General features: G+C 51.3%; 1 protein-coding gene across 1 annotated transcript in view; it reads right to left on the reverse strand.

The window, feature by feature from the left end:
* ABCC12 (ATP-binding cassette, sub-family C (CFTR/MRP), member 12) overlaps positions 1-12,932 on the reverse strand; it is an 80,289-nt gene that overhangs the window by 19,900 nt on the left and 47,457 nt on the right. Inside the window, exons 13-20 of the mRNA XM_011989148.1 lie at positions 12,039-12,242; positions 8,346-8,480; positions 8,148-8,232; positions 8,006-8,077; positions 4,997-5,086; positions 3,940-4,043; positions 1,748-1,945; positions 752-978 (exon numbers count right to left, since the gene is read on the reverse strand). Coding sequence (XP_011844538.1) covers positions 752-978; positions 1,748-1,945; positions 3,940-4,043; positions 4,997-5,086; positions 8,006-8,077; positions 8,148-8,232; positions 8,346-8,480; positions 12,039-12,242 — 1,115 coding nt within the window. The remainder of the gene's footprint in view (positions 1-751; positions 979-1,747; positions 1,946-3,939; positions 4,044-4,996; positions 5,087-8,005; positions 8,078-8,147; positions 8,233-8,345; positions 8,481-12,038; positions 12,243-12,932) is intronic.

Here is a 12,932-nt window from a genome sequence, read left to right on the forward strand (position 1 = left end):
CCTAACAGCTTATTCCTTTTTTAACCAACAAGCCATTGGTTGTGTAGTTTCCCTGATCCTCGCAAGCCCTCTGAAACAGGTGAGGCATATATTTCAATGATTACCTTTAGGGAGAGAGGAAACAGGTGTGCAGCATCTCTCTGACTTCTCCAAGGTCCTTCAGCTGGTTGTGGCAGGGCTGGGGCTCTAATGCGAATTTCTCTGATTTGCAACCCTTTGCCCTCACCCAATACCCACCATGCTACCTGCTGGGAACCCCAGCTCACCCCAGGAAGAGCGGGGAGCAGGGCGGGTGTCCTAGGAGGCCGGGATCATGGCTGTCCTCCTGCTTTCCCCCAGGGTGGGTGTGCACAGCTGCAGTGGGAACCCCTGCCCCCACAACGTGCAAAGTTGCCTAAGGCCTTTCTCTAAACACACCCATGGTTAGGGTGGGGGTTATTTCTCAAAGCTCAGAGCAGCAACGGTAGAGCCACATGGTTAGGAACATATCAGCAGAGAGGTGGCAATCATGGTTACTAGTTTCTTGGCCTGGGACCAATGCCTTAATCTTTCAATAACTTCCACCTCTCAGGGTTGCTCTGAGGCTAAAATGCCAGATGTATGCAAAGCACTTAGCACCTGGCATTTACTAAGTACAAAAAATCAATGGTAGACCATCAGTGAAGACAGCAAGCACTCAATGCTCAATATCATGTGACACCCAGTCAGTGTGTGTGTGTTGTTTTCTTGTGTAAATAGCACATGGGCCTACCGTAAGAGAATGAAGAAGCCTACAGCAAGGCCGGCCACGACTAAAAGGACAGCAGGAAACACAGCAGCCAAGATCACGAGAATAAATACCACCATAAAGAACTGCTGCAGAAAGTTCTCTGCGTGAAACGGCAGCCTCACATCCAGCTCATCCATATCCTTGGAAAAACGGTTCATTAGCCTGCCAGTGGGAGTCGTGTCAAAGAAGCTCATTGGGCTCTTTAAGATCTGTGGAGAACAGTAGAGAGTCAGAGTCGAGGTGGGTGCTCAGTAAACCCTGCCGCTCTGCTGGGGGTGAAATTGTGAGCACAGGGCCTGACCTTTTTTCCAGGGCACAGCACAGTGTGTCAGGTGATCTTGGGAAAGGGAGGATGCACCCCCTTCTTGCAGCCACCGTGAATGAATGTGAATGTGGGGATTCAGTCTCTGTGCGGAGACCCCGAGAGACCCCCTATAGGTCAGGCTTCCCCTCCAAATCTGGGATGCAGCCTGAGACAGGAGAGTCTGATGCCTTTGTCAGAGGAAGGAATTTTGTGCCCCATGGCAATAAAAAGCCAAGTTGCACTTTGTCTCTTTACCTCCGAAGTGTGGGCCCCACCCATATGCTCCAGCCAGGGCCCTCCTAGCCCCTGGCTGCTGCCCACCATGGCAGTGGAATGCGGAGGGGGCTGGAAGGATCTCTTGAGGCCCGTGTCACACTCAGGGCTCTTTGGAGCAGGAGCTGCTTTCTTGGCCTGCACTTCTCTGCCGTGGAGTGGCCTCCCCTTCCTCCACCCCCCGGCCCAGCCTCAGGGCTGATGAACCACCCCCACAGCTCCCTGGAATCTACCTTTAGTTGGTAATCAGCTATTTGGGAGACTCTTCCCAGACTAGACTGCAAGCTCTATGAGGGCTCTGGCTGTCCCCAGAGCCCAGCACCATGCCTGGCACACAGCAGGTGCTCCATATACCTTGTTGACTGAATAACTGAGTACACCTGCAATGCTTGTGGCCATACCTTATTAAACACCATGTCATGCAGACAGGAGGATGCCATCAGTGTGGTCTTGGTGAAGACGAAGCCTTTGGTGACACCAAACACCAGCACGGACACCATGCTCGCAGCGTACACCCACTGGTACACATGCTGACCGATGTCTGCCAGCACCGTGCCGACCTCACACGTGGTCCTGTTGCCCTGGGGCCCACAGGTCATCTTCGGAGAAAAACAAGAGAAGCACCAAGAATTGATAAATTCCTGCCAGGAGAACAGGAATTTTCTGGATAATCTTTCCAGAGAGAAGAAACTAAGAACAAGGACATGAGTGTTTTGAATGAATCAGGTGGGTACAATCTAATCTGTTCCCTTCTGGGGCCTCTGAGCTTTGCGGGGTTCCTCCTGCTGGCACTCATGACCCCAAGGGGCACCTGACTGTGAGCTCAGCACAGTCAGTGGGAAAAACGAAGCAGAGAAACGAGGTGGGCACCAGGCAGCCATCCCCGAAGCTCACAGCACCTCGGGACACCAGAAGTAATGCTGGGCTGGGAAGATCAGAGAGACAAATGGGGAATCAGAATTCTACAAGGCTGGAGGAGTAACCCTCAGGCAGAGGATCAGGAACTGACCTCCAGCATGCTGAGCTGTGTGGCAGCAGCCACCAGGCCTTCGGGGTGACTCAGGGGCTTCTCTGTATGACGGGCCAGCTCCACAGTCCCTTCCCTTTCTTTTTCCCAAGGGGTAACTGAGAGGGTGCTAGGGTACTGCCCTGGGATCTTTGGTGGGGAGGAGGGTGCCCAGTGAATACAAGTGGCTCTCAGAGGATTCAAAGAATCTGTGGCTCTGTCCTGCCCAGCGAAAACACACAATTTTGCCAGCACTTATGGGGAGACGGCATCTCCTCGCCCTGAGAAATTGGCAGTTTCATTTTTCTCTGGGCTGTGTGCTAAAAGTCAAGACTGCCCTTGGGGAGCAAACAAGTATCTTTCTTCTAAATGCCATTTTGCTGATTACAGTCACAGTGGAAATGTAAACCAGAGGTGGCTAATGGATGAACATCGTTGAAAGCAAAAGTATCTCTGGGGAGTTGAGGGATAGACGGCCCAGCCTGAAGAGGAGACACTCCTGTGCCTTTGATTGTGCCAAGGCACAAGGGCCAAACACATGGTTCAACCACCATGGCTGCATGTCTGGGAGGGTAGGGGCAGGGGCAAACACACAGTGTCCGGGGCACCAGGGGCAAACACATGGTTCAGCCACCATGGCTGCATGCTTAATCAGCCAACAGCAGTGGGACTCCTGGGGAAGCACCAAGCCTGTGAGAAGGCTACACCCTGATCCTAAACCTCGGGCCCTCCAAGGACACAGCTCTTCGTGAGTGAGGGGGCATCTGGAAGAATCTGTCTATTCCGGAGATGGCTCTCTATTTCTGCACAGAGCAGGCCACCCATCAGCCTCTCCCCTTGGGACTAGCTTTGGAAAGCTGTGCCCGGCAGCCTCTCCCCTGCCCCTGTCTCCCCAGTGCCACCTCCCTTTGGTTGTCATAGCAACAGAGCTGTACCAAATGTAATCTTGGAGGATGGGCCAGTGACCCCTCAGCACTCCCCAGGGCTCCAGGAAAGCTTTGAGACCATTGGCCAAAAGCTGGGAGAGCTCCCAGCAAGCTCGAGAGAGAGTCAACACATCAGTTCTTCCCAGGAAGGGCCCTGCAGAGAAGGGTCCCCCGTGGCTCCATGGCATTTGCAGAGCCTGAATCTGATGCTTGCCCATCCTGTTCATGCAGAGACGACTTTGGGGAGCAGAGACATGTGGGACCTTCTGGCACTGGGCAGTGTCCGTAACAAGATGCCAATTTCTCTTTAGGAAGACACAAATCCGTGTTAGGCTTTCCTGGGGGAATCTTACAAGAGAGACTGTGAAACTGACCCAATCTTGTACATGCCTGATTCCAGACAAGCTGGGGCACACGTCTTCTTTAGTCAACCCTTTAAAATCTGAAAGTGGTGTCTATACCCTGCTTGTCTTGAAAAACCAAAGGGGATTCCAGGGGCTTGGGTCCTGTGGTGTAAGCATCTGACCTCCACTTCTTGAAAAGGGCAGGGGGGATGCATGTGGGCTCATGGCATGGTGGCAGGGACAGTCAGATGCTCTGGCAGCAGTGTTTTACTCCAAGACACAGACTCGGTATCTTCCAATGCCAAAGGGAAACTCACCCGTGAGCCCTTGTCCAACCAGAGACCCAGCCACCAGTTGCTGAAGGCAGAGCTGCCAATCATCAGGAGGAAGAGGAACACAGTGAAGAGAGAAAGGAGGTACCCTGCAAGAGGAGGGGAGAGGCCCAAGGGGCTGGAGACGTGAGCATGTGGCAGGGGCTGACCTTCCTCAGGTCCCAACCCTGATGGGAAATTCAAAACCTGCAGGAAAAGGATCCACACACCTGGAAACCACCTGCTAGACTGATGTGGCATATCTGAGTGTTGGGGCCCTGAGCCATGGGGACATCTGTTCTACCTGGTTGGAAAATTCGTCCAAACAGTGAACATATTGGAAAAACCACCAATGTGCACTTCAATAACAGTGACTCAGTATTCTTTAAAAACAAGCCAAGGAAGGCCGGGCATGGTGGCTCACGTCTGTATCCCAGCACTTTGGGAAGCTGAGGCAGGTGGATCACCTGAGGTCAGGAGTTCGAGACTAGCCTGGCCAACATGGTGAAACCTTGTCTCTACTAAAAATACAAAAATTAGCCAGGCATTGTGGCGGGCACCTGTAATCCCAGCTACTTGGGAGGCTGAGGCAGGAGAATTGCTTGAACCTGGGAGGCGGAGGTTGGAGGTTGCAGTCAGCCAAGATTGCACCATTGCACTCCAGCCTGGATGACAGAGCGAGACTCCACTTCAAAAAAAAAAAAAAAAAAAAAGGAAAGAAAGAACAAGAAACCAAGGAAAACCTTGTATGGAAGGCTGGCAATGGACCGGCCACTGCTGTACAGAGCGACTGGAGTGCAAGGGTACGGGTCATGCTGCTGCTCACTCCACTCCAACAAAAGAGAGTCTGGCAGCTTTAGTGGAGATGAAGAATGATTCCATTTAAAAGGCTGTATTATCACATGTTAGTTTTTAGGAGGGGAAAAAATAAAAGCATTGATAAATGGCCCTCCCATAAAGAGAGTAATTGTTAAAGAAATCATAAAATGTGAACCCAACAGTTTAAGACAGGATTTTTTTTAAATGCAAATTAAATCAAGAAACTCGTTGTTTTATACTGAACCTCCAGAAGCCTTAATGTACGTGTGATATGTTTTCCAGGTCACGGTTCCTTCCTGGGGGGACTCAGTCTGGATGAGCTGGTGCTCAGGAACTGTGGAGACAAACACAAGTGCCACGTCTCTCACCACTGGGGCGGGGGCCCAGCGAGCCAGGCACAGCCCCTCCGTGGACTCCACAGCACGGCTAAGGGGGCTGTGACACATCCTTCCACTCGTCCCATGCTCTCAAATTTCCAACACACTTTTGCTCATTTTGTGCTACCTGGTCCTCAGTACAGCCCTGTGAAGTAAGCTTCTAGTCTCTTGAGAAATATTTATTAAGCACCTACTATATGCTCAGTCCGGGGGATGCAAGGGTTGTCTTGGTCTATTTCTCCTAGAAGCAGCACCCAAGAAGAGACTATGAACACGAGGTTTATTTGGGAGCTAAAGGGAATAAGGCATGTCACCAAGCTGGCAACCACTATGGGCCACTGGGGCTTCATCCCATGTGAAGAAATCTCAGAACCAGTGTAGACATACACTCAGGGCTTTTCCACGTGATGAGAGGGATCTGGCATTTTTCTATACCGATTCCTATTGGCCATAGGGTGAAGGCCACTCCCTGGGTGGGGGTGTTAATTCCTGCACTTCCAGCTTGACATGTAGCTGGCAACTCCTAGAAAGAGCCCCCAGGCAAAGGAATGCAGAGGTGGCATTTGGGAGGGGGCTAGGGGTGCTGAAGTGGTAAGGGCACCCTTGTCATCTGCTACAGAGTAAGCAAGAAAGAGGCAGGTCCTGTATTCTCAGAGCTCACGCCATGCAGAAGAAAACCAGCGTATACTCCTAGGTTGGCTGCTGCACGGACACCTGATTCCCTCAATGTCTGTCCCACGTTCTTCCATTCCCCAAGGGGAAGGGAAAATGACTGTCAAGTTCTCATGGAAACAAGATTTTGGAGGAAAAGGGATGCTGGACAAAGCAGCTCCCAGCAGCCAGTACTGAATGCATGTCTCTTCTGCTCCTCCACAGAGAAGCGTGAAAACGTCAACTCCAAAGCAGAATTATACACCATACTTGGCTTTTATAAACAGAGATAAATAGAGTTAGAAGAGGGGGCACCCCACGTACAGATTCTGTGCACCCTGGCCCAACAGGAAAAGCTTTCACACCTCAAAGGCACCTTGCTGAATAAAGCCACCATTACACTCACTGCCTGGGAACCTGGAGCGCCTTTGAAAATGTTCAGCCTGACTTTAGCCTATTGTGTCTCCCTCGAAACTGCAAAATGAGGGAGACGCCTCAGCATGTGGGCAGAGTCTAATGAACGGCATCCGGAAGCACAAAAGGGACTGGTCACATCACCTCGCAGCCTGCAGGCCAGGGCAGGAGTGCCACTGATGCTCTGTTTGCCTCAGCTGTGCCTTAGAAGATGCCGTGATGCCAGGTAGGTGGGCAGTGTTGTCTTTAACGAGTTCACGAGTCTTCCCTTCCTCCACCTTTCACAGCCCTTGACAACCCAGTTGTTTATCCTTGAGAACTGCGTCTCTCTCCAGCATGAAATTTCACGATTACACTTTCCTTTCCAGAGAGGGGTGAGTGATGAGGAAGTGAGGAACAGAGATTACTCTCTCCACGGGACCCCAAATCCCGGGCAGCCTGGAGGTTTCTCCAAAAATCACAGAAGAGATATCTGGGTACTTCAGCCCTGGAAGCCTCTGGAACTGCAAAACTATGTTGCCTTTCCAAACGTGCATGCATTTGTCACAAGCACCATTGAGGATGCCAGATCTCATCGATTCCAAGGCTCACTTCTTTCCCCCACATTGTAACATCTCTGGAATCTGGATGTGCCTTCCATTTGCTAGTATGTCATATCATTTAATTAGCAGAGTTTTTTTTTTCTTTCCAAGTGGTAGGTAAAATGGTGGTAGCCTTAAAAAATGGATAGCATCTTAAATTTCATGAAATGTGCTAAGTTTTTTTGTTTGTTTGTTTTTTCGGCTATGCATTATTGAGAAACAGAACTCTAACTTGGAAAGCCACCTTGCTGTGTATACTTTGAGGACTACTGACCCCAGCCCTCTCTGTGTCCAGCATGGGGCAAGGGACAGAGTAGGTGCTCTAGGGATGTGGAGTGAATGAAGGCAGGGTGTCTACGGAGGTGAAGAGGTGGCCTGACCAGCTGGCCCCCATCAGGCTCATCTTGCACATCTTGTCTCCCCACCTCCTGGAATCACCTCCTGCCCTCAACCTTAAGCCCTCTACCCTCTCCCACCTTCTCACTGCAGTTTCCCCAGCAACCTCCTATACAACCTTGAAGGACCAGTCCAAAGGCCACGCCCTCTGTGAAGCCCTCCCTGACGTGTTGGTTTCTCTCACCCAAATTCCCCATTACTCTTACTGGTTTCCCGTAGATACCCATCTGCCTGTGTCCCCGCCAGACCACAAGATCCTGAGAACACGGGCATCTCTTCTTGCTCTCCCCAGCCCAGCTTAGTACTGGGCACACAGTCAATGCTTAACCTTTATTTGTTGAAAAAATGAATAACCTTATCCCACCTCAATCTCTTCATCGCTTCATAATCCATTCTCAATGCTCCCCATAAAGAGTGGGAAACAGCTCTTGTGTCTGCCTTTGCCTCTGATGAATCCCCGTGCATTACTTTGATCTCTCCAGCTCATAATAACTATTAAGCATCACTGTGTGTCAGGCACTATGCGAATCACTTATGTTCATTTTCTCATTTAATCTTTACCAGAAATTGTGGTTGGTACTACTTCCTCATTTTATGGATTAGGAAGCTAAGGTTCAGAGTGGCCAAGTATCTTGCTCAAGGTCACAAAACTAGTAAGTGGTGGAACCAAAATTTGGACTTAGGCAGTGGAACCCCAAGGCACACAGTACCCTAGACCATCCAATTCTGGCTGCGCAAAATGACATGCACAGTGTCTACACTGTGTGTATCCCAAACGGTAGATGCCCAATACATCCTTAAGTGTATGTGACCAAGGGGATGAGTGGTAAATACCTTTTGTGTCTACAAATTCTGAGCCTGTTTCAGATTCTTTTCCTTCATCTTTCTCATTTCCTGGAGCCAAAACTAGGGTGAGAAATAAAGAGAGATCTGTGTCCATTCAAGCCAAGGACAATAAGAGGGATGGGATTCTAACCGATTATACCAGCATCTTCCTGTCTCTCAGCGGGGCTCTCCTTGAAGGCTTCCACCATTGCTGCATTGTAAAGGTGTTCAGGATCCTGGAAACAAAATGGAATTCCTTCTGAAAGCTAAGTGACAGGACGTCTCCCAGGCAGGAAATCCCGAGGGATTCCTCCCCAGTTGCTCCCACACCTGCCCAGGTGTGAGTTACCTTGAACTGCAATCCTCGCAGGTTGTGAATCAGTTTTGCATAGTGCCCTCTCTCCTCCATTAGCTCCTTGTGGGTTCCCTTTTCACAAATCTCTCCATCTTCTAATAAAATAACTTCATCACAAGACTCTAAGAACTGCAGAGGTAAGTGATCGACAATGAACTTCTGCCTGGAAAGGAGAGCCCATGCCAAACTCCTCTCCAACCTTAGTTAGCATGGTTGACTTTAGGGGCCAGATCATTCTTTGTTTGAGGGGGCTGTCCTGTGTGTTGTAGGATATTTACCAACCTCCCTGGCCTCTACCCACTAGATGTCGGTAGCACCCCATCCCAGAGGTGTGACCAGCAATGATGTCTCTGGACATTGCCAAGTGCCTCCTGGGGGCAGGTTGGCCCCTAGCAGAGAACCATTCATCTAGTACCCACAGGTCTCATGAGTCAAAAAAAGCCAGCCTTTGGCTGTCACAGTGAAGCACACAGAATCTTCCTTTGCTACTGCTCCTTAAATGAGCTGCCTTCCTAAGAAATCTGATCATGGCTGGGTGCAGTGGCTCACGCCTGTAATCCTGGCACTTTGGGAGGCTGAGGCCAATGGATCACCTGAGGTCAGGAGTTCGAGACCCACTTGGCCAACATGGTGAAACCTAATCTCTACTAAAAATACAAAAATTAGCCAGGTGTGGTGGTGTGCACCTATAATCCAGCTACTCAGGAGGTTGAGGCAGGAGAATAACTTGAACCTGGCAGGCGGAGGTTGCAGTGAGCCAAGAAGGTGCCACTGCACTCCAGCCTGGGTGACAGAGCAAGACTCCGTCTCAAAAATAAATAAATAAATAAATAAATAAAAATCTGATCATGAAGATTTGGGGAAAGTAAAACTGACAGTCACTGCAGCCAGGACTTGGTAGCGAGGGGAAATATGATCTTCACGAAGGCCCTTCTCTGTTCTAACATTATAAGCCTCCCTCGTCATCCCCACTTAGCCCAGGAGAAGCAGACCATGGTGTGGTCCCCAGGCAACAGGCCACATTCCCTGGCCTGAGGAATTTATACCAGCTTTATCTATGAGATAAAAACACAGCTACATTTAATGCTGGCATCCCACATTTTGCCCAAAGCACTTCTGTTTTTTTAATTTGAATTCCCTTCACTTCCATATCATTCGTGAGATCAAAGAGTTCTGCTAAGAGGGTTTTCCTTTCATTTTGGAATAAGACACAGAGCTCTCCCCACCAGGATCAAGCAAGTCTGCTCCTAGAGGCAGGCAAGATGCTGAGACTAAAGATGGTTTGACCGAAAGAAGCCTTTGCAGTATGGGCCAGAGGTCTTCCCTGATACTGCACGGTTCATCCAAGGTCAAATCAACCTCTGCTGCTCTTGATTACAAGCCTGAAAGAAGTAGCTGTGTTCGGTCATTGTATACTTGATTGGGCAAGTTGGGAGGGTGCCCAAAGGCTGAATGATAACAGTTCTAACAGCTTGGACAGTTCCAGCCCTCATGCCTCCCTCCCACTAACTGCCCAGCTCTCTGTCTTATTGGCTGATATTGCAGATGGGGAAACAGAGACACCATAAGCCTGCTCCAGTCCCATGGCCTTTTCTGCCTGTGCCACAGCACACACTCCAGCTCCAGGAGCTCCCAGGGAAGCCCCCTCTGGCCAGCAAGCCCCCAATTCACTCCAGAGATATGAGGCCAATTTGAGCAGCTTTGTTATGCAAACTGTCACTGAATCTGCCCCTGAGTTGGATTTCAGTGGCTGCTCCCAGCCTCTTTTCACTGGTTTCCTTAGAAAAGCGATCACCCATCCCAACCACTCAGATGCTTGCCTGTGGGCCTGAGAGTAAGAGAAGAGGGGATAGGCTCTAGAAAAGCCCCCGGCCCCAGTTCGGGGGCTCTGAGTTCCATCCTCCCTGACAAGGGACAGCGGGACTAAGATCTTGTGCCACCTGGTGGCTACCTGCCTCTTCCAACTTGCAAAAAGTGAGATAAAATGACAGGGGAAGGTGGAATCTGAGCAGATGGGCCTGGTGTGAAGATGGCTCCTGCCTGAGGTCATACTACGGCTCAGTCAGTTTCAAAGACTGAACCAGGACCGACGTTGTGATTCCCCTCATGAGGACTCCTGGAGGGACAGCTGTGACCCACACCTGTCAGGGATGACGTATCCCCTCCGGATCCCCAGAGCCCTCAGAGGACAGCTCTCCCTGCTGCAGGGTGTCTCCAGGAAGATTCCAGGTGCAGAGGGGGGGCTGCCAGGTTTAGCACCTGGACTTGGCCAGAGCCCATTCTCAGTCACCTCATGGGGGTCTTGAAGAAATCCAACCTTGTCCTCCATCCGAACTCAGAAGAAGAACTAGGCCAGAAGAAGAACTAGGAGCTCTTGTCCACACCAGTCCAGTGTGATGCTTCCTGGAGGTGCTCAGGCCCACGCAGAGGAAATCCAGACAATCCCCATGTGCAAAATTCGGATGCCTGGAGCTTATTCCGGGGCCAGAACTCTAGCCCCAGGCAAAGATCGGCTCAGGCTAGGGGCAGCATCACAGCAATGGGAAAGCCTGGTTTTATAGGGTCTTCGAGGAACCCCCTCTTTAGGCTGGTCCTCTTGGCCACTACTGGAGGGTTCTAAAATGCTGGCTACAGCATCCTATAGCCATGGCAACCTTATTTGCCCCTCCCTCTCCACCCCAGCTTGACTTACCCTTGCAAAGACCTGCTTCCTGTCTCCAGACCAGGCCCTTATGTAACATGTTCTCTGCAGGTAGCAGGAGAGTAAAGAAGATGGGACTCTTGCTCTCCTGCCCCAATAGGCCTTTCAACATAAGTCAATCCCGAGGAATCTCTCATCGGGCAAGGAGACACACACGTGCACACATGAACACACACGTGCACACACATGCACTGCCCCCCTTCTCTCGCACATCTCTGGGGATTCCCTTCAAAGAGGAGAGAGGGAGATGGTCTGGAAGCAGGGAAACCTGGCCTGGGAGGAGGAGGTTCTTGGATTCCCACCAGGCATTCAGGACCCCTTATGTGGGACCAATACAGCGAGGACTGTTCCCACCCTGCCAAATTCTCAAATTCACTCAGGTCAAGCCCAGTCACTTTCTTCAGTGAGATTCATGCTCCTTAGCCTGCGACAGTGGCCCTGAGCAGAGAGAGCTTCCCCAAAGCCTCAGCCTTAATCCCAAAGTCCTGCCTTCCAGCCTCTTTCCCCTGAGGTGTGATGCCTGGGGCATCTGGGCCCCTCATCTAAGAGGTCTGCCACCCCTTGACACCCCCAGTCAAGGTGTCCCTGGCCTCAGGCTTGCCCAGAATTGCTGGATTAAGGGTGGGGCCACCATTGCTTTCCCTGGCTCCCAGAACTGGGGGAAGCAATCATCCTTTTACCAGGCACCCAGAACTGGGGGAAGGGTGCCCCAGTCCACCCACAGGCAGGACTCAATTGCCTCTAGAGAATCTACCCTCTGGGGCAGGAAAGGTCTTGACCCCACTGAGGCCATGCACAGAGTGGAACAGGTGGACCTCCTGGGACCCAGGAAGGCTGGGGAATCATGAGTGTCTCTTGCATCCCTGGCTCCCTCCCCACATTCCCCGCTGAAGACAGGCAGATATAGGCAGAATAGGAGGCTCTGTGAGCCTCAGACACCAGCCACATCCATCCCGTGACCTCCTGGATCCTGCATGTCCCATCACCTGTAGCTGGTGGGTCACCAGGACGACTGTCTTCCCCCTGAGCGTCTTCTTAATGCACTCCTCAAAGACGTGCTTCCCCACATGGGCGTCCACGGCCGACAGGGGGTCGTCCAGCAGGTAGAGTTGACGGTCAGAGTAGACGGCGCGGGCCAGGCTAATCCTCTGCCTCTGCCCCCCGGAGAGGTTGAGGCCCCGCTCCCCAATCTGTGGACAGGGACAATGCTACTGCCTATTGTCAGGCCACCCTGAAGTTCTTGGGCAATGGAAGCTTCCTGGAGCTTTTCAGGACTCAGGGAAAAGATGTACACACTGATCCTCACCTCGTCCAAATTCCTCTGCCCCTTACGGGGCGCCCAGTCACACGAGACTGTGGTGAGTGGAAGTGCTCCACTTGTCTACCTCTCCAGGAAGCCTGGTGAAGCCTGGTGGGCAGCGGCGACTAGGACAAAGCTCTTTCCCATGAGGAGTGAGGGGTGCCCGTCTCACAAGACCCCAGCCCAATGCAGATCCCACGGGGAGGAGCTACGTCATTATTACCACCAAAGGGAATTGGGTGAGCAGAGAGCTGGGGAGAATGCAGCAGTGAACCAGAGGGAAACATGGTTGGGTGCAGATGGAAAAGGGAGTTCCCTATTTTATTTACTTGGAGAGCAACTATCCCATCCCTAGGCAACTCTACGCACTGTGGAGAGATAAGCTTTGACTTCCTAGTTCATCATCACTACCCTAAGGCCTGGCACCATGCTGGGCACAGAATAGGTGCTCAGCAAATATTTACGGAAAGGATGATTGCTTACTGTAGGTGATTCTATCCAATGGAACCCAAAGTGAACCCCACGTGTTCAGCCAGGCATTGAGCTAGGCACGGGGTGGGACACACAAGCTGGACAAGAG

This window comes from Mandrillus leucophaeus, unplaced genomic scaffold (assembly GCF_000951045.1).
Source record: "Mandrillus leucophaeus isolate KB7577 unplaced genomic scaffold, Mleu.le_1.0 Scaffold348, whole genome shotgun sequence".
In the NCBI taxonomy this organism is placed as follows: Eukaryota; Metazoa; Chordata; class Mammalia; order Primates; family Cercopithecidae; genus Mandrillus; species Mandrillus leucophaeus.